Genomic DNA, 25,182 nt, shown 5'->3' on the forward strand with positions numbered 1-25,182 from the left:
AAACTATAGCCTTGATTTTATCACAATGACGTTGTAAAAAGGCAACCAACTCATCTACATTGCAACGCTTGTTGTCGTTTCTTCGTTTGTGAGGGTTGAGGAAGTTGTTCAAAGTGTCGTGCCAAATAACGAAATCACAGTGATCGTTCAAGTGACCATTTTCCCAGGCGTTTTTTATGTTCTTTTAGGCGATTCTGGAGTTTGAGTGGTGCGAAAAACCCGGAATGGCTGTCACGGACGGGAGTAACAGTTTTCGATGTTTGCAGTTTTAGGCTTTAAAGCATGGAAAAGCGGACTTGCCGCCAGAAAATACACCATTCCTCAATCTGTAAATGTTCCATGTTGATCTAGCTAAAATGAAATAGAAAGGACACCTTGCCCGATCCCGGGTTTTGGCACAGTTGAACTGATAGATTCGATCAAGATTTTAAAAAGGGATTGTCAATTAGAAACTTTCTTACGAACGTTTTCGAGCTCTGAGTTCCTCGTCAGGTTATATATGATACAAAATGCTAAAAAACAAAATAAAATGCATTGTACTAACTTATAAACATAGTTACCAACCTGCAAACATCCATATTCTTGTCAGTTCAAACAGTATGTAAACTATATATGCTGAGAAAAAGGAATTGTCATTTCAACATTTGCGAAGTTCGCATCAATTTCATTCACAATCGAAGAAAATGATTAAAAGTATTCAAAATTGATTGACTAAGTCCGATGATATTCTACAAAACGTTTTCAATATATATTCTTCTGAATCTATGCAGGTTCGATGGTCGAGGATCTAACATTAACAATACACCTTTTTCCTTGATTGGTGATTGGTTTCTCAACTCCTCGATCTGCTTAGATTAGAGGGTTGAAGAATGGACAAAAATTGAAGTGTGAACAAAGAGAAATTGATGTTGAGAAGGCCATATTTTGTCCATCGATCTTCCTCTGTACCGGGAGGAGAACCCGTCAGCGTCCAATGCGATACAGAGGTTGGCAGCAGAATCAGCGAAAAAAAAATTTTTTAAACTGCAATTATTTCAATTAAGAAATACCCCTCCCCAAGACTCGGTGAATTTTGGCTGGTCCGGGACCCTCCCAGTACTACGTCTTCATAAAGCATTTCGTATTGTTTAAGTCTACATTAATAATAATAATAATTTGAATTTACAACAACATGTTAAGGGGACTCTCTCTCGTCCCGAACCAAAGTTTAAGAGTTTTCAAGCCAATACAGTTATGGCATCTGCAAGCAATTCTCCAATAACAAAAGTTGTTTTTTTTTCTAATATTTACAGTGAAGTATTGCCAGAATATTCGATGTAACAATGGTTTCAGACTAATAGGTCTTGTAATGTTAATAGATGGAAGAAATGATAATAGTCGACTTGTGCGAGCAAAAAATTCGTTGTGGGGTGACTCAAATCATGGCTTTCTGAAACCCGGAATTTTTTCTCGTCTAGGTACTTCCTTCAGAGATATAAAGGCCTCCCAAAAGAGATCGTATGCTCCATTGCATATCTCAGTCAATGTAAGAACATCCAGTACTTGAAGGTAAAGTGCAATTGAGAGCACCTCCAGAAAGACTAAGCGCTCTTTGTAATTACTGATGGCTGGCAGAATCCGTTTCGTTCTGCAACGCTGGAGCAGTTCTAACTTCCTCATGTCGGCTCTTGAAACGTACAAACAGGGCGATGCGTAGCTGATGACAGCAACAACTGTGCTTTTATACAGGTTGAGCTTCGCACTAACTCTCAGTTTGGTGGAGACGTTCCTCTTAGGCAGATTGAGGGATCCGTATGCCTTGCCAAGCCTTCTGAATATGTGTTCTGACCATGACAAGTTTGATGAAACTATGGGGCCCAAGTCCCGTTGACTATTCACCGCGCCGATTGACTCGTTGCAGAGCTTGTATTCGGGATGCAGCCCCGAGAATGTCACTATCTTGGATTTACTTGGGTAAAACTCCATTTTGTTGGCTAGTGACCCTTTCTCCAGGCTCGCCAGTGATTGCTGAAGAGTTGCCCCGCTTCGCACGAGCTTGCTGTTATCTGCCATGAGAAACACAATCACAAACAAATCCTTGAAAGTTTCGGGAAGATCGTTTATGCACACCAAGAAGAAGAGCGGTCCTAATCTAGAGCTTTGGGGTACACCTCTGATCACTTTCGTTTCGGAAGAGTTGGCTTCGTCAATTCGAACAAATTGTCTCCGATCGCATAAGTAATTTTCGATCATTTTGAGCAATCGAGCACTGACTCCTAGTGCCTGAAGTTTTGCTACTAGAATGGAATGATCCACTCTGTGGACAGCTTTTTTCAGTTCTAAGTAGACAACATGGGTTGCCTTCGAATTGTCCTTGTTCTCCGCAATTTTGTTCAGAGAGACAAAAATCTGGAGTCGGATTATCTGCCTCCTCGAAATCCGAACTGACACTCAGAGATTTCGGGTTCAGTGATTTCGAGTAGTTTGCCGTAAATGGGTTTCTCGAAGACTTTGCTGATACAAGATAACAAAGCAACTGGGTGGTAGTTAGCGTCATAGCGACATTGTCTTTGGCTCCTTCTTTGCGGAGTGGCTTAATGCAAGAGATTTTTCAGCATGAAGAGGATTTGCCCGTCTCTTTTACTTTTCTGAAGCTGAAGGACAGCGACTTGGCTAATCCGTACTTTCAACCTTGCAGGAAACATGGTAAGATAAAAGTTGATGCACAGTTCGTCCGAGTTGAGTGTTGGTAAGTTAACGTCTCCAGCCTGGATTATGGGAGCCATGGGAAGCATAGAAGAAATTGTGCTAAGAAAAGAACGGAAGATGGCGGAGAGCCAGAGGTAATTTGCGTTGCGTGGAGGATTATAGACAGCTCTCTAAGTATTAAGCCTCTTGGTATTAGGCCTGTTTTCTCAGGACTTGTGTCAAAGTCACTCACTAGTGAATGTTGGAATTTCTCAGTTTTGCAGGTGCCTCATGATTTGTAAATTTAGAGAACGTTTTCATTGAACATGTTGGCCTTTTCTACTGCTGTTCTGGCTTTCTGGTCCGCTAATTTCATTACAGGTGGTAGAATGGTTGCCCATTTAACTCGTTTCAGATTTTTGAACGTTTTCTCTGTTGAGCGTAAAGCAAAAAGACCGTCTTTATATTCAGCTAGATTCTGCTCAGACGTGCACTCAACATCGGCTTTCAGCTGTGCAAGTTTGTATTTCTGCTCTTCAGTTATTACGCATTTTCAGCTCAGGTTTCCGTGGTTTTGAGCCTTTTGATGACGTTGGAAGTGCTTGGAGTAATCCAGCGACAAAGTGTTGATCTATGTGCAGTTTTTCTAGGGACAAAGGTTTCCAGTTTGGGTTCTAACCTTTTGTGCCAATGTTGAACCGTCAACGCAGGGTTTGTCCAGCAGTATGGAATGAATGGATTTTCTGTCTGCGCTTTCAGGATACCCTCTTTGGCCATCTTCTTGAAGTTAAAGAGGAATCTAGGCGTCCTTCTGTGTGAGCCATTGGACATCATGGTGTGGATAATGAGCGTTTCCTTATCTGACATTGGGCAGTCGTACAAGATTGGTGACGGATATGTGCTGACTGATACGATAAATGATGGGCTATTTGATAAGCATACATCAAGAATAAGATCGTTTGTCTTGTTTAATTGGGTGAGATTGAAATCTAGAAAGATAAAAGTTGATGCACACTTCGTCCGAGTTGAGTGTTGGTAAGTTAACGTCTCCAGCAAGGATAACGGGAACCATGGGAATTATAGAAGAAAGTGTGCTAAGAAGAGAACCAAAGAGGGCGGAGGGCCAGAGGTAATTTTATTTGCGTGGAGGATTTTAGACACACAGAATAATAAAAGAGTTTTCACAGGTGATGCGAACCGCAGCGAAACAGCAGCCGCTGACGTTCATGTTATGAGAGAATGTCATTTCTTTGAAGTAAATTGAAAAGCGACATCCAATGAGGACTCCTCCATGATCTCTTTCACTTCTAACGAAGTGATAATCAGGTAAGAAAAGTTCCCCATCTTTACAATTACTGTCAACCCAGGTTTCGCATAAACAAAAAATTTCAAATGTGTTCACTGAAATAAAATTTGCAAGGTACTATCTTCTTCGGGTGCTCATGAGACTTCTCACATTGTAGCTAAGAGAGAGAGAGAGAGAGAGAGAGATAGAGTTTTGGCTTCTGTGGGTCTTTCCACATGGGTTTGCACCCTTCATATAACGACTGAGCTGAGCTTCTGCACCGGGTTACAATGTCCACAGCTGCAGTTGAAAGCCCAGGAACATAAGTTGACTTCCGAATAACTTTTGAAGAAGTAGTTCCAGTATATTTTTGTTAAATATTTCTTATCAATTTGATCGAGATCGACGTTCCCTATTTTTCGTATTATATTTAGTAAATAACTGGTTTTTTTCCAGAAGTTTTCATCAGCCTTCCTTGTTCTTGTTTTATTAATTGTTATTAGCTCGTTTTGACGTGTGCTTAACAACCCTTCATTATTGTTTGTTTTAATGGGTATTTTTATATTGTAAGATCCTTTAAGCAGTGAGATGAGCATTAATAGATCATGCAATTCAAAGTAATATGACAATGGCAGCAACTTCAGTGTGGACAGTCTTTGCTTGTAACTAATTTCCCAGTTACTGATTATCCACGACGTTGCTTTTCTTTGAATGCGCTCGATGCCTTTGCTTTCGGTCTTATTCGCGAACCATGCTTGTGAGGCATAACTTATGACTGGTATAACGTAGCCAACATATGCATTAAGTTTTTTTGTTTGCGATGCAAGGTTTGATATGTTTCGTTTTAGGAAATAAAACGCTTTCCAGGCTTTGCTACAACGTTTCTTTATATTCGCTTTCCATGATAACTTAGTAGCCATAATTATACCTAGATCTTTTTGCTCGCTTTTCTTTGAGAGAGTATTTGCTGGATTTGTTGATACAAGCTTGAAATTTTCGTTTTAAGGTTGATATTCGAATCTTTGCTTACCCAAGGAGCTAAGTTTGATCTGTGGGTTGTTGTTTTTGGGACATTTTCGCTAAGAACTTTGTCTAGCCATTTGTACCATTGAATTACTAATCTGCTGTAGCAGTAATGGCAGATTTATTTTCAATGCTCGTTGAGCAACTTTTGCATCGGTTGTGTTTTGTTTTTTCTTTTTGCTCTTGACTCATTTTGTCGTTTCTGTTGATTTACTTTAGTTTCAAAAATATTTCTATTGTTTTAAAAGATTGTTACGATCTTTATTGGGGATTAAATGGGTTTTTCTCTATGTATGAGTTCAGGTCTTTCCAGTCAACTTTGTTAAATGCGTATTTTATGTTTCGTGTCATCCGTTATCGTTTTCTCAATTTGTAGGGTAGTTATAAAAGCGTCGTGGTCAGATTTAAAACTCTTATTGAATTCATTGTTCCTGGTCTTCGTGATGACAATGTTTGGGTTATTGGTTAGTAACACATCTAGCTGGATATCGAAGGAGTTTTTCTTGATTTGATTGGTTTTAAGGAAAACTTTAGAAAAGAATTCACTGAAAAACGCACACTTTTTCTTATCTTCATTAGTTTGTGCATCCTTGTACTTCATTGTTTCCGGGTATCTACTACACATAATAATTTCGTTTGATAGACCAGTACATATTTCCTATCCTGTCTGGGCCGCAAGCTTTGTTTGTTTGAAGTTTTGACAGGATTTCTTTGATCTTACTCTCGTCTATTTCAATTTTATTGTGCTGATGTTCAACAATTCGACATATTTTGTTCTCTAGTCAGACTTCTGGTGTCTCTTCAGAGCTCAGGTCCTTCACTTCGACTCCCTCAAAAAACAGTTTTAAATTGACTCTTGATTCTCCTCGGATTGTTTGCGTACTCCGGCTTCGTCAAAAACTCTCGTCGTTTTGAGGATGCGTCTCTCGAGATCCTGATCTTTTGCATTCAGGCTCGGGGAAAGAAACACTCCAGGCTTCAAAGCTCCTTACGGTTTTGAACTTCGCGAGGATTTTTCGCACATCCCAGATGCGAGGATTTTTCGCACATCCTATCAATAAAATGATATATACAACCATCAGCTGAGGAGATAAAACAAAAGACAGATAGCATTTGAAAACAAACAAATAATGACGAAAGTAGATGAGTCAAACTAACAGCCTCCCTTCTTCAGCCACAGCTCCCATCGAGGCATCCTCAATTTCGCTCCGCCTAATTGTCCTTGACCCACGAATGCAGAGGATAGAACTCCTCGGGAGAGCAAAGCTGATTTTCGTCCTAAGATATGTCTTTAGTTATGCCTTAGAATTGTCCATGTTCGGACTTGGTTACATAAATCGAAACCTACCTTCGCGTTCTTGCGTAGCTCCTTACTCTGCCTCCGTGGTGCGCAATCGATGCGCCAGGCTCACGTTGTCGAAGCTCCCATTGGATCCATAGTAGAAGAGGGGCGGTCGTTTAATAACCCCGTAAATTATTCAAATCTCGATTTAAAATCATTAAGCTCTCCTCTGTGCTTCATTTGATTAATCAATTGTGCAAGCTTTAAGTTATAAGGAGCTAAAATATTCTTGTCTCAGTGTTATTATAGTTTCTCGCCCAATCGACTTTGTCTTTCAGAGATGCCTAAAAAGAAACCAGCGGGCGATGCAGGAAGAAGTACCGATGGTGGAAGCTCAAAGAAAGAAAAATGAGGTGGATCCACTTCCGTGAAAGTTCGTCACATTTTGTGTGAGAAGCATTCCAAATGTATGGAAGCAATGGAGAAGCTGAAAAATGGTGAAAAATTTAATATAGTTGCCCAGCAGTATAGCGAAGACAAAGCAAGAAATGGAGGTGATTTGGGTTGGATGACTCGGGGATCAATGGTTGGCCCATTTCAAGAGGCTGCTTTTGCGCTTTCGACGAGCACACCTGACAATCCAAATTATACTGATCCACCTGTTAAAACACAATTCGGTTATCACATAATAATGGTTGAAGGAAAAAAGTAGTCGATTGATTTTGAGTTTATTTTTCAGATTTGATTTTGTGATGAAAACTGAAGAATTCAGTTCTAGAGTTTTTTATTTATGTATGTCATTATCAGATCTGTAATAGTTCCTTTCGAGGAAGGAATTTGATCCGTCAGAATATGGCGACAAAAGTAAGCGTTTTTTAGACCCAAGTGCAGCCTCAGAAAGCATTTGAATGTTATTCACGGTATTTAATTGGGTGAATAGCCGTTTATAAATTGGCGTTTTATAAATCTAACGAAGTGATAATCAGGTAAGAAAAGTTCCCCATCTTTACAATTACTGTCAACCCAGGTTTCGCATAAACAAAAAATTTCAAATGTGTTCACTGAAATAAAATTTGCAAGGTACTATCTTCTTCGGGTGCTCACGAGACTTCTCACATTGTAGCTAAGAGAGAGAGAGAGAGAGAGATAGAGTTTTGGCTTCTGTGGGTCTTTCCACATGGGTTTGCACCCTTCATATAACGACTGAGCTGAGCTCCTGCACCGGGTTACAATGTCCACAGCTGCAGTTGAAAGCCCAGGAACATAAGTTGACTTCCGAATAACTTTTGAAGAAGTAGTTCCAGTATATTTTTGTTAAATATTTCTTATCAATTTGATCGAGATCGACGTTCCCTATTTTTTGTATTATATTTAGTAAATAACTGGTTTTTTTTCCAGAAGTTTTCATCAGCCTTCCTTGTTCTTGTTTTATTAATTGTTATTAGCTCGTTTTGACGTGTGCTTAACAACCCTTCATTATTGTTTGTTTTAATGGGTATTTTTATATTGTAAGATCCTTTAAGCAGTGAGATGAGCATTAATAGATCATGCAATTCAAAGTAATATGACAATGGCAGCAACTTCAGTGTGGACAGTCTTTGCTTGTAACTAATTTCCCAGTTACTGATTATCCACGACGTTGCTTTTCTTTGAATGCGCTCGATGCCTTTGCTTTCGGTCTTATTCGCGAACCATGCTTGTGAGGCATAACTTATGACTGGTATAACGTAGCCAACATATGCATTAAGTTTTTTTGTTTGCGATGCAAGGTTTGATATGTTTCGTTTTAGGAAATAAAACGCTTTCCAGGCTTTGCTACAACGTTTCTTTATATTCGCTTTCCATGATAACTTAGTAGCCATAATTATACCTAGATCTTTTTGCTCGCTTCTCTTTGAGAGAGTATTTGCTGGATTTGTTGATACAAGCTTGAAATTTTCGTTTTAAGGTTGATATTCGAATCTTTGCTTACCCAAGGAGCTAAGTTTGATCTGTGGGTTGTTGTTTTTGGGACATTTTCGCTAAGAACTTTGTCTAGCCATTTGTACCATTGAATTACTAATCTGCTGTAGCAGTAATGGCAGATTTATTTTCAATGCTCGTTGAGCAACTTTTGCATCGGTTGTGTTTTGTTTTTTCTTTTTGCTCTTGACTCATTTTGTCGTTTCTGTTGATTTACTTTAGTTTCAAAAATATTTCTATTGTTTTAAAAGATTGTTACGATCTTTATTGGGGATTAAATGGGTTTTTCTCTATGTATGAGTTCAGGTCTTTCCAGTCAACTTTGTTAAATGCGTATTTTATGTTTCGTGTCATCCGTTATCGTTTTCTCAATTTGTAGGGTAGTTATAAAAGCGTCGTGGTCAGATTTAAAACTCTTATTGAATTCATTGTTCCTGGTCTTCGTGATGACAATGTTTGGGTTATTGGTTAGTAACACATCTAGCTGGATATCGAAGGAGTTTTTCTTGATTTGATTGGTTTTAAGGAAAACTTTAGAAAAGAATTCACTGAAAAACGCACACTTTTTCTTATCTTCATTAGTTTGTGCATCCTTGTACTTCATTGTTTCCGGGTATCTACTACACATAATAATTTCGTTTGATAGACCAGTACATATTTCCTATCCTGTCTGGGCCGCAAGCTTTGTTTGTTTGAAGTTTTGACAGGATTTCTTTGATCTTACTCTCGTCTATTTCAATTTTATTGTGCTGATGTTCAAGAATTCGACATATTTTGTTCTCTAGTCAGACTTCTGGTGTCTCTTCAGAGCTCAGGTCCTTCACTTCGACTCCCTCAAAAAACAGTTTTAAATTGACTCTTGATTCTCCTCGGATTGTTTGCGTACTCCGGCTTCGTCAAAAACTCTCGTCGTTTTGAGGATGCGTCTCTCGAGATCCTGATCTTTTGCATTCAGGCTCGGGGAAAGAAACACTCCAGGCTTCAAAGCTCCTTACGGTTTTGAACTTCGCGAGGATTTTTCGCACATCCCAGATGCGAGGATTTTTCGCACATCCTATCAATAAAATGATATATACAACCATCAGCTGAGGAGATAAAACAAAAGACAGATAGCATTTGAAAACAAACAAATAATGACGAAAGTAGATGAGTCAAACTAACAGCCTCCCTTCTTCAGCCACAGCTCCCATCGAGGCATCCTCAATTTCGCTCCGCCTAATTGTCCTTGACCCACGAATGCAGAGGATAGAACTCCTCGGGAGAGCAAAGCTGATTTTCGTCCTAAGATATGTCTTTAGTTATGCCTTAGAATTGTCCATGTTCGGACTTGGTTACATAAATCGAAACTTACCTTCGCGTTCTTGCGTAGCTCCTTACCCTGCCTCCGTGGTGCGCAATCAATGCGCCAGGCTCACGTTGTCGAAGCTCCCATTGGATCCATAGTAGAAGAGGGGCGGTCGTTTAATCACCCCGTAAATTATTCAAATCTCGATTTAAAATCATTAAGCTCTCCTCTGTGCTTCATTTGATTAATCAATTGTGCAAGCTTTAAGTTATAATGAGCTAAAATATTCTTGTCTCAGTGTTATTATAGTTTCTCGCCCAATCGACTTTGTCTTTCAGAGATGCCTAAAAAGAAACCAGCGGGCGATGCAGGAAGAAGTACCGATGGTGGAAGCTCAAAGAAAGAAAAGGGAGGTGGATCCACTTCCGTGAAAGTTCGTCACATTTTGTGTGAGAAGCATTCCAAATGTATGGAAGCAATGGAGAAGCTGAAAAATGGTGAAAAATTTAATATAGTTGCCCAGCAGTATAGCGAAGACAAAGCAAGAAATGGAGGTGATTTGGGTTGGATGACTCGGGGATCAATGGTTGGCCCATTTCAAGAGGCTGCTTTTGCGCTTTCGACGAGCACACCTGACAATCCAAATTATACTGATCCACCTGTTAAAACACAATTCGGTTATCACATAATAATGGTTGAAGGAAAAAAGTAGTCGATTGATTTTGAGTTTATTTTTCAGATTTGATTTTGTGATGAAAACTGAAGAATTCAGTTCTAGAGTTTGTTATTTATGTATGTCATTTTCAGATCTGTAATAGTTCCTTTCGAGGAAGGAATTTGATCCGTCAGAATATGGCTACAAAAGTAAGCGTTTTTTAGACCCAAGTGCAGCCTCAGAAAGCATTTGAATGTTATTCACGGTATTTAATTGGGTGAATAGCCGTTTATAAATTGGCGTTTTATTTAGATGAAAGGTGCAAAAGATTTTCTGAATGACTTAGCAATGCCCACAGTAAAAGGAGAAGGAATGCGTGGTTTGGCTGTGTTCATCTCGGACATCAGAAACTGCAAAAGCAAAGAGGCAGAAACCAAGAGGATAAACAAAGAGCTGGCGAACATCAGACAAAAGTTCAAAGGGGATAAAACTCTGGATGGCTATCAGAAGAAGAAATATGTTTGCAAATTGCTCTTCATATTTCTGCTTGGACATGACATTGATTTTGGCCACATGGAAGCGGTCAACCTTCTTAGCTCCAACAAATATTCTGAGAAGCAAATAGTACGTCAAATTAAATCATTAGAAGTAATGTAGAGAGAATCGGTAATGTGCGTTTGCATAAAATTTAAATTATGGTTACAATAAAAATAACAAAAGATTTAGGATAAGATATCCAAGGGTGCGCATAAAACGCAATTATTGAAGATTCAAAAATCATTGTTATGTCAATAGAAATTGAGTTTCTTGGCGTCTTTGCAATTACCATTATTATTATAAAGGATTGAGCGATCTAAAAATCATAAGGGACACTGTCCCGTTTCAGTTCAGTTTACGTCAGGCATTCAAAAGTCTACAATCTTTGAGGGTGCAGTCAAAGGCCATTCGTTTACATGAGTTTGATTCACTGTAACACTGCTCGAAATGTCTCCACATCCATCGGAGAATTTTACTTTTCGCGTCTATGTCGGTTATCTTGATGAAGTTGGGTAATTGTTTCGCTAGTCTCTGAGAACGAAACCAGATGTTATGTTCTGCAACAGTGTTATGTCTGTAGCATTTGTACGTGCGGTTGGTAGCCGATCGAGTAATAGAGCCGGCATCAAGATACTTCAGATTACCAAAGGAGTAATCGTAGTAACCAAATTGTTTTTTTGGGAGAAATAAAAGGTCTAATAACTAAATAATATGGTACAGGGAGGATATTTAACTTTAGCTAAGCAGATTTGTAGTCAACTTGCCCAAGGATCCACCTGCAAGCTCTTCTCTGTATGCGCTCGACAATTCTCATCCCTTCAACGTTAAGGTAGCAACCGACGAGTAATGGGCAGTATCATTCTCTTGTACAAATTTAGTGTAGTTCTATAGTTTAAATGAAATCGTGTACTCCGCTTGAGCATGTTAAGAACATTCGAGGCTGTTTGCTTCAAATGAGGGATCCAACTAAGATTGTTGCTAACGATTACGCCTAGGTCTTTTTCATGTTTCGAATGTTTTAGACTACGACCACCAAAGGTATAACTTTCATTGCTTGTGCTACTGATTGATTACTGCACATTGGTCTTGGTTGAAGCTCATTCTGTTGTCAACGTTCCATTGGTAGATGTCATTCAATTCATCCTGGAAGTTTAATCCACTTTTTCTAAGAAAAATGAATTTAGCGTCATCTGCAAAAAGAGGTTCAGAGAGGCGACAGAGAGTAGGTAAATCAATAATAAAAACATTGCACAGTAACGGAGATGAAATAGTCCCCCGAGGAACACCACTGCTAGCAATAAAGGAAATTAAAAGACAGTTGAGAGACAGAGATTGATTAGAGGTAACATTCAAGTAGCTTTAAAAGGTTTCCCCGAATACCTGTCCGATGCAGTTTTGTCAGAAGTTCATGATCGACACGATCGAAGGCCTTTTCAAAGTCAGTGTGAAATATATCGATTTGTTCTCTGTTGCAAATAGCCTTGTAGATTTTGTCGAGATATACTACAAGATTCACTGCACAAGAGCGACCTCTTCGAAAACCAAATAGGCTGTTGTTCGTTGTGGAGATTCTTTGTAGTGGGGATTTAAATTGTAAAACAAGCTATGTTCAAGGTCCTTTTCAGCAATGTTTAATAAGGAAACCGGTCGGTAATTTTCAACATTGGCCTTATCTTCCTTTTTGGATTGAATTTCTTTGACTAAGAATTATTGAATTTATACAGTCAAATAAAATCCGCCGGGTGCATGGGTCTGATTTCAGAAAAACTTTTTGGAAACGTTCTGAAGATATTTACTTCAACAGAGTAGCACGATTCAATAATTCTTTATCTCAACTAAACAGTCTTTCTAACTATTCACCACACAAACTGATTGATAACTGCACATTTGAAGCTAGTTTGAAGCTCATTCTGTTATCAACGCTCCATTGGTAGATGTCATTCAATTCATCCTGGAAATTTAATCCGCTGTTTCTAAGAAAAATGAATTTAGCGTCATCGGCAAAGAGGTTCAGAGAGTCGAGAAAGAGTAGTTAAATCAATAATAAAAACATTGAACAATTACGGATATAAAATAGTCCCCCGAGGAACACCACTGCTAGCAATAAAGGAAGATGAAAGACAGTTTTCTACTTTGACACATTGAGATCGATTTGAGAGGTAACATTCAAGTAGCTTTAAAAGGTATCCCCGAATACCTGTTCGATGAAGTAGCCCGATTCAATAATTCTTTATCTCAACTAAACAGTCTTTCTAACTATTCATCACACAAACATTCATGTCAGTTTCGAAGAGAAGTGTAAACTTTTTGGAAGGGGATGCGGCGAAAAGATTCAAATATTAAGTAAACCTTCAGGATGGAAAGTTTTCGAGAAATTTTAATTATTGGAACTTGATATTCCGCTAATGTGGGGACTACCAAGCTGGTTGTAACTACGCTTGGTTGAATTTATTTTTATTATTTTTATTCTTATTATTATTATCATCATTATTGTTTTTTATTATTATTTTTATTCGTTGTATGGATTTCTGGAGAACAGTTTGTAAAGACCCACTAATTTGATTTGGTGAGGATCGAAAAGAATGTCATTTTTGAAGTGATCATTTAGTAGTTTGGCCAGATTTCCGACTGCAATAATAGTTACATGGCTTCGCCGCTCAATGTCGACTTTCTCTGTTAGTATTTTTGCGAACAAGACAACAATTGCTTGATACAAGGACATAGGAAGGATGTCTAAACTGAGCAGTTTATCTTTGTATGGGATGACATTGATACTTGACATAGAGATCCAGGACACTGCTTTACATTATATACTTTCGAGAACTGTCAATTCGCATTTCGCGGGCTTCCATAAAGATGAACCGTATCTAAGAATCGGCACAACGTAGCAGACATATGCATTCTTCTTAGTATCGAACGTTGCTTTTTGAGAGGTTTCGCTTTAAAAGGAACAGCTTTCAGGGCTTTTTCGGTTTTCTTCTTGGCTTGCAAAGTCCAGGATAATGTCTCGGTTACAATGAGAAATAGATCTCTCATTACCTTATCTCGAAGCTATAGTTTGGTAATGCAACTTGCGCGGTACCTTTCATGCAGAGCAGTTTACTTCATGTACATCGTACCGAGTGTCTTGAAGGTTCGGTTGATATTTGGGGTTATAATATTTAATGAGTTTTTGTAACAACCTTTTAAATTGAGACGTTTTTTCGCAAATCATTTGCACATTGGGTGTTCTGTGGTCTTCAAGCCTGATCAGTGACAATTATTGGAAGGGTTGGCGAAACGTTAAGGATCGGCTGTGAAAAGAAAACGTTCGATGGGAAAAAGTAAGGCATGCTAGGCATTAGAAATATTTATTTTCTTATTCTATTTCATTTTCTGGTTATTAAATACGCCGCCTTTTTTAAAATAAAAGGATAAAAGGTATTGATGCATGCATCAGAAACCAAATAAGTGGAAATGAAGAGTGTGTAAAACAAACTAAAGAATCCTTTTTCCATCACATAGGGATAGCAGTATGTCAAAAAAATTTATTCAAATTGACGGAAATTATTTAGAACGAGACTGCCCAGTGCGAGACTGTGAGTAGCACAGAATGTTACAATATGGATCTCCAGTTTGTAAATTTTTTTGATCTGACAGGAAAAGGTATGCTGACCAACAGTTTTGTGAGTTCGAATTAGTCGGCAAAATTCGAATTAGTATTTTTTGGAGCAACATTGATTGAGTTTCTCTGATATGAACAGATAACATTTCTACCAATTAGTTAGAGTCAAGATCCAAAATTAATTTGACAAAAGAAAGACAAGATAGCCTAAAGTTCCTAATCCCAAATACACTTGAGGTTGGGACAAGTAGAAAACGACTGGAAATAGCCTTTTGAGTGTTGATATTTGGCATATCATTGAATTGAGTTTTTCTTAAAGTAATTTTAATTCTTTTAAGGAATTGGTAATTTCTCTTTTTTCCAGTAGTGAAAAAGTTGTTTTTTGGCCCGAATTGCTTCGAGATTCGCGTCTGTAGTTTCTAACTACGCCTCCTGTTTCAGGGTTATTTATATATTTCGGTGTTATTGAACAACCAGAATCATGAGCTGAACAGGTTGATTGTACAATCAATCAAGAACGACCTGGGATCTGCTCAGCCAATCCACATCAACCTGGCTCTTCAGTGTATTGCCAACATTGCTGGCAAAGAAATGGCCATGTCACTTGGTAAGAAATATGTCTCTTTCACCAGCTCCTAATGTCAATTTGGTTGACAAACTTTTGGCCTTAGAAGTTTTCCGCCCTACTGAATGTGCTATGATGGAGGGGGGGGGGGGGTGTTTTATCCTTATGAGGCTAACATATAAATGCTGCATAAAAAATCGGCGGTAACGTGATAAGTTCTTTTCGATGACTCAAGGAACACTTGATAACTCTGCGACTACTTATCAACTTCGATGTTTGTAGGCCCCGACATTCCTAAACTCTTGACGTCAGGAGATGTTAGTCCGGATGTGAAGCAGAGTGCATCTTTGTGTCTCCTTAAGTTGCTGAGGACTTGTCCAGAAGCTGTGCCCCATGGCGAATGGGCAACACGCGTCGTCCACCTTTTGAACGATCATCATTTGGTTTGTACCGCTTATTTCAATTCAAGAGTTCAATGGATAAGTTACACTATGTTAAGTGGCAAGTTAGCAAGTAAGTGGCAAGTTGGCCTCAGTTTAGTAATTCTAACTCGAATGCTCTGCCACCAAGTTCAATCTTAATACTCACATGTTTCACCGCCCCTTGAACATGCAGCATTGTGTTAAATGTACTTTTCCGATTTTAGTGTTTTCTGGATTAAAATTGAGTGTTGAATGTTTACAGGGTGTAGTAACTGCGGCCACTAGTCTGATCCATGAACTTGTCAGGAGGAATCCAGAAGATTACAAGTCTTGTGTATCACTTGCAGTATCTCGACTGTGCAGAGTAAGTTTCATTTCTGATTACCAAATGTCCAACAGTATAGTTATGTTAATATATAACAACGTGCTTTCATTGCTCTCAAGCATAGGTTTGTGATACAGATCCTCATTACCTACCGCAATACAACTTAAAACTGATCGGCCTGAAAACAAAGCAGAATTTCAAGATGTGAAGGGCATTGGTAGGTTTGGATGTTATCCTTTAATTCGTCGTCCGATTTTTGTTACGGTCATTTAATTACATGCCAAGACTTTAGAGATTTTTTTGGCGACGTCTGCCGCTCAGCAGCTTTAAATTTTTGTTCATGTTTTTTATTACTATTTTACTCACGCCTTACTGCGTTACTTGTCTCTAGGTAAATTCGTCCCCTCAATTAGGCTTAAGTTAAGCTCACTAAGTCCCAGCTAGCTACTGAGGAAGCCAACCGCTCGCTAGTCGTGGATTGTATTTTATATGGGAGAAGAATTACTGACGAGCTTGAATGATTGTGTGCATTTATACGAACTGTTTAGATTGTGACTGCTAGTTACACGGACTTGCAAGACTACACTTACTACTTTGTGGCTGGGCCGTGGCTCTCTGTGAAGCTGCTAAGACTTCTTCAGCTCTACCCAACACCAGAAGACCCAGCAATTCTACAGAGGCTGACCACGTGTCTCGAGAATATACTTAACAGAACTAACGTAAGGATGGATTGACCGTTTCATATTTTAAAAACAATACGTAAGATGTTCCAAATATAGTGAACTGATAAAGGATATTGCATGGTTTTTGTCCCAGTTCAAATCAGAATTCACTCAATTTGTTACAATGATCTAAACATTTCAAAAGAATAATCAAGTAGTGATTTTATAAAAATCTCATATTTGCGCGTCTTTACAAGTCAGTTAGTGTGATTGCAAGAAACTGGTCAGATATGTGGACATTTTTTTTCCTGACGAATTATCGAAGCTCTGTTTTCGATATATCTGTTTTATTAATAGTCGCACAGCGATAGCTGGGGCTATTATTGGCCTTCTCTTGGTTTTTTTACAATTCAAAGAATTTGAATTGTATTGGGGCGCTGTTTTTTTACGACTCGAGGAGTATTGGAGAAGTCCTTTTTTAATCAATTTTATTGGAGTGAATTTGAAGCGGGAAATGAAACGAGCGAAAAAATTTGAAGTGATTTTGGTGCTGAACAAAAGTGAAGAGTGGAGCGAAAAGAGAGTGGTTTTTGTTCATACCGCTGTCGAGAAATTGATGTGAAAAAATTTTCTCTAAGCGGGCGAAATTTTTTTGTTCACGTGCGGCTTTTAAAAGCAGTTTTTTGCAACTTGATGGTTATGAGGTTTAATTATGATACTGTATTAGTTTTAGGCTTGTTTTGAAATTAATGTTAATTTGGAGGTTTTTGATCGGTTTTGCTGATTTTTAGACGAAATTTAATGATTTTTTGCCTGTTTTTTTTTGTTTTGATGCTTCAAGTGGGATTTGAATAGAAGCTCGTTACTTAAGGATTATTCAGATACCAATTGGTTTTAGTTTTTCTGGTATAAATCTTTATTTTTAGGAAAATTGACAGAAAAATTGAGAAATTTTTAACCTTTTTTCTTATTCTTTTTGCAGTATTTTTTAAAAAATATTAGACAAGTTTCTTAGCCTATTATTACTTGCGCATTGTTTTGCGTGATTTTCATTGATCTAACTGCAAAGAAACTTTATTCGGCTTTTTGTTTCCTTGTACTATTTTAAAAAAGTCATTAAATTTTTTAGTTTTTTTGTTCAATTTGTTTTTGAATGCCGTTTCTATTCTTCCTTAAATTTTTTGTAGCATTTGTGGAGGTTCAGGGTTCACAATAGTTTTTCTAATTGTTTAGTAATCAGTATGGGCAATTTTCCCTTTCGAGTCGTTTCCGGAATTCTTCCGGCTATGTTTTTTTAAGATCTGTTCACACATTTTCATGATTTATGAAGTCAAATTGGAGTGGTGATTTTGGTAGAATTTTAAAGTAGAGTGAGAAAACGGTGTTTGAACAAAATTTCGCTTTCTCGCTTGTGGTTTTTTGTTCACATACGGCAATTTCACTTTGATTTTTACTTTTCTTTCAATTTTTTGGATCGTGTTTTTTTTCTAAATGGTTTTTCCAATCCATCCATAGTCCCTTCTAGGTCTAGTTTTTTGTTTGTTCAATGAAAATTCTTTGAATTGTACGTCAGGACTTGTCCTGCTATGTTTTTTATTTCGTCGTCGCGATTTTTGTTACGACCATATGACGTCACAACCACTTCAAATCTGCTTTTTGTTCATTGATTCATGCAATTTCAACTGAAGTGCTTGCGTGACGTCATTTTTCGCTCTTAGTTGAGCGAGTTTTTTTTGTTCATTTGCGTGATTACATTTTTGGTCACACTTGACTTACCTCACTCTCAAAAATGACTTCCTCACTTTGAAATTGACTTTTGTTTCCTTTAATTCAAAGAGATAAGGTCAAATGGGTGTGTGTCACCATAAATTAAGGTTATCAGAGAGCAGCTAATAGAGGCAGCAAAAACGTATACAGATTTTTAATCAAAATATAACATCAAAATATAACCTTAATGAAAAGACGAATTTTTTTGGTCTGTCTTTTTACTTTTTTTTGAGACTGCAGATCTACGAAGCTATTGCGGCTATTTACTGGTAATCTGCCAGCTATGTTTTTATGATGTACATTTATAAGGTTATATATGGTAATGTCCCGAAGTGTTATCCTTAGGGCTTAAACTTAAGCTTGTGTTCGCTTTTTCAGGAAGCTCCGAAGTCAAAGAAAGTACAGCATAGTAATGCTAAGAACGCAGTTCTGTTTGAGGCCATTAATCTCATCATTCATATGGAGAACGACGAGAGACTTCTGACTAAATCCTGCCAGCAGCTTAGTCTGTTCCTGTCACACAAGGAGACTAACTTGAGGTAATATTGTCTGCTCCATTAGAGCGATTATTGTTCTACTCAAATTTTGAAGGAGTAAATTTAATCGAAAATAAGTTATCAATAATTTCAGACTGGTTGAGATCCGACAAGGAGGCTCGGTAATGTGCGTGTGTGACTGAATTTTTTTGATTAAGAGTTAGGAAACTTCCAAAAATGCACTTACTGTTGGTGTCTTAGTTTTAAAAAATTGTTACAAACTCAAACAACTAGATAAAAAATGCTATGGCGAATTACAGGGCCGATGTGAGCTGCCATTAAAGAGATAATGTAACGAGACAAAAAACAGAATAAACAAAAGCAAAAAAACATTTGCAAAAACTCAATAATTATAAAAAAAACTTTTTAAAGTCAAAATTCCATCAGATAAAAACTGAATAACACAAGTTCGCTTGTCCTAAATATGTTCTCTACAAGAAAGTAGACGAGACCTGTCATTGATGAGACTAAGTTACATATTAAAAAGTTGTTTATAAAAACCATTAGCTGTCAACTGACCTCATTGCATAGGTCCCTTTCAACCTCATTATGAAGTCAATGAGACCTTCTTTTAATCGGTATAAGTCTTAGACTAATGTGGACAAAAACAAAAACTTTACGATAAGAAAGTGTCGAAGCCATCAAAACAGGAAGTTTTGCATCAAAAACTTAGATTTATTTTCAATTATGCCCCTTCTCAATACTTTGTGATGATTTTGCATTGTGATAATTGGCAGGTCTTGAAAAGTGAAGAAAAATCATAAACAAATATCCAAAAATCAAAAAAAATAATGAGAACGCGTAGTATCCAAGTCAAAGCCAATAGTTAAATGTAAAAAAACACTGAACAGATTCATTTTTTCACCCGATTTATTTTTGTCAAGATGGCTCCTGATATAAGTTAGACCGAGCTACGAGTTGACAAGGAATAATAAAGGGGGGCAAAGTTTTTTGAAACTGATTTTTTGAAACTCTTACCGCCATTAGGTAGCAATGCAATGCATTAAATAGGTTCATTGTGCCAATTGAACTTTTGATTAATGAGAATAAGTTATAGGACTGCAAAAACTGAAACAAATGCAGGCAAATTAGCAAAAGTTCCACAAATCAGTGTCGACGCCATAAAATCCATGAGATAACACTGAAAACAAAATTTATGTTCACAGGACGTCATTTGAATGTAAATGTGATATCTCACTTATGGGAGCTTGGTATGAAAATGGACTTGATTGTAATATACATGAAAAAGAAATGAAAAATATCAAAATGATTTTTCAAAAACCGCTCTAGAATACAATTCGAATCCTTTTGATTGTAAAAATCCTTGATGAGACGGAAACTAGCCTTTCTATCGTTCCACGTCTTCTAAGTACACGTTATTATTTGCTCTCAAATGAAGTTCTTAGCAATGATATTAGACCTGGGGTCTTTTTATGCAATTTTAGCTTAACCGATTTTTGGTCTCTCGCATTTGACCTTCTGTCCTCTAAAATGGGATAAGCAGTTAGCACCCAGTATGCGATTCAGATAAACTGTTTTGGAGACCTATACTCATGGTATGAATGGCGGTTCTCAAATAGTTTGACTCCTCCCCCGACACCCGCACCCCCCCCCCTCCCGCATTCCACTTTCCTCCTTTATTAGCACCTCCTCACTTCACCCGTACCCACCAATCCCACCCCTGCACATCGTTCAGGCCGTAATGACGTGGCCCCGTGCAGGCAAAGACCCTTCACCGTTGCCCCCGTGAACCCCATCCCGGTTGCGTTCACTTCACGCCCATTCAATTAAGCTAAAGATAGCTTCAGTAAACCGTAGCTAGCTACTGACAAAGCCAACAGTTCGACGGTCTTTTGAGAGCAATTCGCTCGACGTTAGTTGGTTATGTTTGTTCCAAATCTTACCGTAAAGTTTAATTTGAAACAATTTGATGCACATCAGAATATTAAAAATAACAAAGACTCTAAAAGTAGAAAAATCACGTTAAATATCAAGTTCACAAAAAAATTTAAACCGCGAAAAAAAAACGATATTCAAAAGAGCTTAAATTCAAATTTCTACACTGAAAGGTTTTCTATTGATACCACTCAAAATTCTGTACGATGAATATATCGATCGGTCAAAATTGACTCCAGTTGAGCATAAAGTTTCTCTCCCACAAAGTGGGGTCGGAACAATAATTATGGAAGGGGGCAACCATATCTTAAATTCAAATTCCGTGAATGAAAATGCGTCACAAATTCCCCATAATTTGAAATTATTCAAAAGTTAAACATGTCGCATTGGTCAGAATTACCTTTCGGCTGAAACTTATGAAAGCGTACATATTTTTCGTAAATACTTGAATCATCTCAAAAACCCGTTCTTCCAAAGGCATATGTGAAATTTATGGTCAATGAAAATTATTCTTCTGTAATAGGTACCTGGCCCTGGAGTCAATGTGTCATTTGGCCAGCACGGGCTGCGGAAAGTACATTGAACCGGCTCAGTTGAATCCAGTAATCAACTCACTGAAGAGCGAGCGAGATGTGAGTGTGCGGCAGAGGGCAGTTGATCTACTGTACGCGATGTGTGACTACCAGAACGTGAAGACAATCGTGGCCGAGATGCTTTCCTATTTGGAACTGGCCGACTACTCGATCCGAGAGGAACTGGTTAGTCTAAGTTTGTGAGAGGAAAATATTTTGAAATTGATCAAATATGATTTCAGTAAGAAAGATTACTCGGATTGATAACGACTGTTACTATAGCGACTCAGATTTTATCAGATTATAGCGAATGGATTGAAAGCGACTCCATTTTAACTTCCATTGCAATTGATAAGACTTCTTCAGCAATACATGTTTTTGATATTTTGTAAGCGCCATCAGTTGGTTCCGAAATTCATTACAACGCATAAATGCTCGTAAATGCTTGTCAATGTGCTATTATTTAGGAGCTCGCTTCTTTTTGCAATTAAAAATTTTTGAATTAATGCACTGTCTTGACAAACTTTTTTGTCTCATTTTTCAGTTTTGACTCATTTTACAGTTGGTGAGAAAAGTCCCAGGAGTTTTGCTCACAGTGGGTAATTTGAATTGTTTTCAGTGCTTTCGAGTTCTATCATTTTTTTAATAGCCGCGAAGCGATAGCGGCTATTATTGGGGACATCGTGGTTTTTTTTACAATTCAAAGAATTTTTACAATTCAAAGAATTTGAATTGTATTGGGGCGCTGTCTTTTTTTTAAGATCTGTTCACACATTTTCATGATTCTTGAAGTCAAATTGGAGCAGTGATTTTGGTCACGCCGAAACAGGAAATGGAGCGAAAAAGCGAGTGGTTTTGCGGCGTGAATTTTTTTCGCTCTAAATTTTAAGTAGAGTGAGAAAACGGTGTTTGAACAAAAATTCGCTTTCTCGCTAGTGGTTTTTTGTTCACATGCGGCAATTTCACTCTGATTTTTACTGTTTTTTCGATTTTGTGGATCGGATTTTTTTTCTAAATGATTTTGCCAATCCATTCACAGCTCATTCTAGGCCTAGTTTTTTGTTTGAATTAAATTTTCATTTCTCGCTAGTGGTTTTTTTGTTCACATGCGGCATTTTGACATTGATTTTCTGTTTTTTTCTTATTTTTTATCTGATTTTTCAAAAAATGGTTTTCTCAATCCACTCATAGTCCATTCTAGGTCTAGTTTTTCTGTTTAGTCAATGAAAATTCTTTGAATTGTACGTCAGGACTTGTCCTGCTATGTTTTTTTAATTCGTCGTCTCCATCGATGATTCTTACGACCTTACTTCTTGGAATTGACTTCAGTGACTTCTATTGCTTTGCAGTTAAAATTTTTGTGTCTGACGTCATTTCTGCTTTTAGGTCATTTGCGTGACTTACCTCACTCACAAAAATGACTTCTGAACTCACTTATGGAACTTTAAATTTTATGAACATAAAATAGTGTGCATCTAAGTAGTGCCAAACTTATATGCCCTAGTTCTTGAGTATTAGTCGTGAGCTTTTGATTTCGAATATCAATTTTGAAAAGGCTCTTAGCGCTTTTTCCCTATAGACTGTATATTTAAAAAAATTGACAGACCGAATCTAACCCAAAAAGTGTAGTTGTCTATTAAACGACTGGTGGTTGATCTGTCTATCTTATTTCTTTAGTTGTTTCAATTCATGGAAGGCCTCAAGCGTCTATCGCGGCTATTTTCCGGCAATCTGCCAGCTATGTTCATCAATTTGTATGCATATGGAGATCTAATGCTATGTTTTTAAACGGTCGAGTGTGAGCGAAACACAGGTGGAAACATATTTGACGTTAATCTGGTGAATTAAAGTCAAAAACCTAAAGAGAATTTTTGTGAGGCAAATGTAGGTATAAAGAATATTTTGCTGAGCGGGAATTTAAATTTTTTTCCACTTATAGCCTTTTAATTTTTTTTGAAATTTGAGGTAATTATTGTAAACAGGTGCGTTTTTATCCAAATATTCCACATGACAGGTGTTTTTGCGCTATTGTTCTAGAACATTCATTTCTCATGTGATTTTTCACGCTTGACTCTGCGTGATGTCAATTCTTTCATTATTTGTTGCAATTTCAAAGTTTGTTTCTAACATATTAAAGGCGACTTTTAAGCTTTGAAGGTAAAAAGACGATATAGATTTAAGACTATGATGTGAGAATGTCATCCTGGAGGTTGGGGGTCGGAACCCCTCTGGGGTCGGAATTTTTGCAACCATACAAAACTTCTAAGCAACACCCCCTCTTAATTAAATTGCCCCGCCTGTCGCTCAATAGTAATTCGTCCGATGTTATTCGGTTTACACAACAATGGAGAGGGAGTTTGTTATTCATTCGCATGAATAGCTTCGTAGGATCTCGTGATTTAACTCACTCTCAACTGGATTTTTCTCTCTCGAATTGGTTTAATTTATAGGATGATTCAATGTTCAATAGTGTATTCTCGTTGAGGGATCTTGGAAGTCAACTCTACAGTACATGAACCGATTACAGACATCGCAACATCTTTTTAGTAAAACCGTATCTAGTAGCTGACGTCAGCCTCTCAGCAGGAATTATTTAAGAGCTCTCATTTTTTAAAATTCGCTTTATCTTTTTGTTACATTAATCGAGATTTTCGAGTGTGACTCTTGACTGACCTCAAGCACTGTTCTACTGAATGAAACTTTGAATTCATTTGACACCTGTACGCAAAATTAAAACAGACGGAACCAAACAATAAAGACCTGGCACTATGACTTAATGTTCTAAGAAGTAGGACGTTAAATTATTAAAGTTCCTTATCGTATAATGCTGATTGATATTAGTATTATGAATAGCCTCCGCAGCTTCTCAGCCGGCTCTTATAGCGCTCCTATATTTTACAATTCAACGAATTTAAATTGAATTGGGCAGCTTTTTTTATAGCTGCGAAGCTGTAAGCTGAGCGTAGCTATATTGCGGTGCTCTTGGTTTTTTTACAATTCAAAGAATTTGAATTGTATTGGGGCGCTGTCTTTTTTTTTTTTTTTTAGGATCTGTTCACACATTTTCATGATTTTTGAAGTCAAATTGGAGTGGTGATTTTGGTCACGCCGAAACAGGAAATGGAGCGAAAAAGCGAGTGGTTTTGCGGCGTGAATTTTTTTTTGCTCTTATTTTAAAGTAGAGTGAGAAAACGGTGTTTGAACAAAAATTCGGTTTCTCGGTAGTGGTTTTTTGTTCACATGCGGCAATTTCACTCTGATTTTTACTGTTTTTTTCAATTTTTTGGATCGGATTTTTTTAAATAGTTTTCCCTATCCATTCACAGCTCATTCTGGACCTAGTTTTTTGTTAGAATCAAAATTACATATCTCACTAGTGGTTTTTTGTTCTCCATAGCAGCATTTTGACATTGATTTTCTGTTTTTTTTGTTTTTTTCATCTGATTTATTTAGAAATGGTTTTCCCAATTCACTCATTGTCCGTTCTAGGTCTAGTTGTTTGTTAAGTCAATGAAAATTCTTTGAATTGTGCGTCAGGACTTGTCCTGCTATGTTTTTTGTTTCGTCGTCTGACGCTCTTTTTTCGTTTTACATTTGTTCACACAGCAAAGCTGAAAAAGTCAAATTTTCTGAATGACTTCTTCCTCTCAGTAACGACATTTGCGCGCGTGACGTCATTTCTCACTCGCTTTAGCGAAAGTTTTTAGGTTATTTGCGTGATTAGATTTTGATCATACGTGACTTACCTCACTCAATAAAATGACTTTTGCACTTTAAAACTTAGGTTTAATTTGAATTTGTTTAAGGTCAAAGGAACTCATATGTACAGTAAAGGTCCCTAATAAGAGGCTTCTGCGGGATGATTTTTTGACAAGTTTTATTAATTTATCGCTGAATGTTTTTTTGTTTTTTTAGCTTAGTTTTTTGAGCTGCGTCGATTTTTTATCAATTTAGATCTGTATCTGTTTCTATCTCTATTATATGGCACGCAGGTCTATTCTTTCGCAGCTATTCCGGCAATCTGCCGGCTATGTTAAAGATATGTTCACACATTTTCATGATTCTTGAAGTTTCCTTAATGCGTTCGAAGTTCATTCTAGTTATTTTGTTTGAACCAAATTTCCCTTTCTCGCTAGT

The 25,182-nt window shown here is 37.5% G+C and overlaps 2 protein-coding genes across 3 annotated transcripts in view; both read left to right on the plus strand.

Annotated features, from left to right (window-relative positions):
• Positions 1 to 9,707: 9,707 nt before the first annotated feature.
• LOC142339417 (peptidyl-prolyl cis-trans isomerase NIMA-interacting 4-like) lies at positions 9,708 to 10,249 on the plus strand. Its single transcript, XM_075389440.1, has one exon. The coding sequence runs from the start codon at positions 9,845 to 9,847 to the stop codon at positions 10,214 to 10,216; it is 372 nt and encodes a 123-aa protein (XP_075245555.1). The 5' UTR covers positions 9,708 to 9,844; the 3' UTR covers positions 10,217 to 10,249.
• The window catches only part of LOC142339416 (AP-2 complex subunit alpha-2-like), a 90,074-nt gene continuing 75,126 nt past the window's right edge, over positions 10,235 to 25,182 (plus strand). For both annotated transcript variants that reach the window (XM_075389437.1, XM_075389439.1), the window contains exons 1-8: positions 10,235 to 10,368; positions 10,472 to 10,783; positions 14,742 to 14,907; positions 15,148 to 15,308; positions 15,550 to 15,651; positions 16,161 to 16,331; positions 18,420 to 18,580; positions 20,997 to 21,231. In XM_075389437.1, coding sequence (XP_075245552.1) covers positions 10,357 to 10,368; positions 10,472 to 10,783; positions 14,742 to 14,907; positions 15,148 to 15,308; positions 15,550 to 15,651; positions 16,161 to 16,331; positions 18,420 to 18,580; positions 20,997 to 21,231 — 1,320 coding nt within the window. In that variant the 5' untranslated portion in view covers positions 10,235 to 10,356. The remainder of the gene's footprint in view (positions 10,369 to 10,471; positions 10,784 to 14,741; positions 14,908 to 15,147; positions 15,309 to 15,549; positions 15,652 to 16,160; positions 16,332 to 18,419; positions 18,581 to 20,996; positions 21,232 to 25,182) is intronic.

Source organism: Convolutriloba macropyga, chromosome 5, assembly GCF_964194025.1.
Source record: "Convolutriloba macropyga chromosome 5, txConMacr16.3, whole genome shotgun sequence".
NCBI classification, from domain to species: Eukaryota; Metazoa; Xenacoelomorpha; order Acoela; family Convolutidae; genus Convolutriloba; species Convolutriloba macropyga.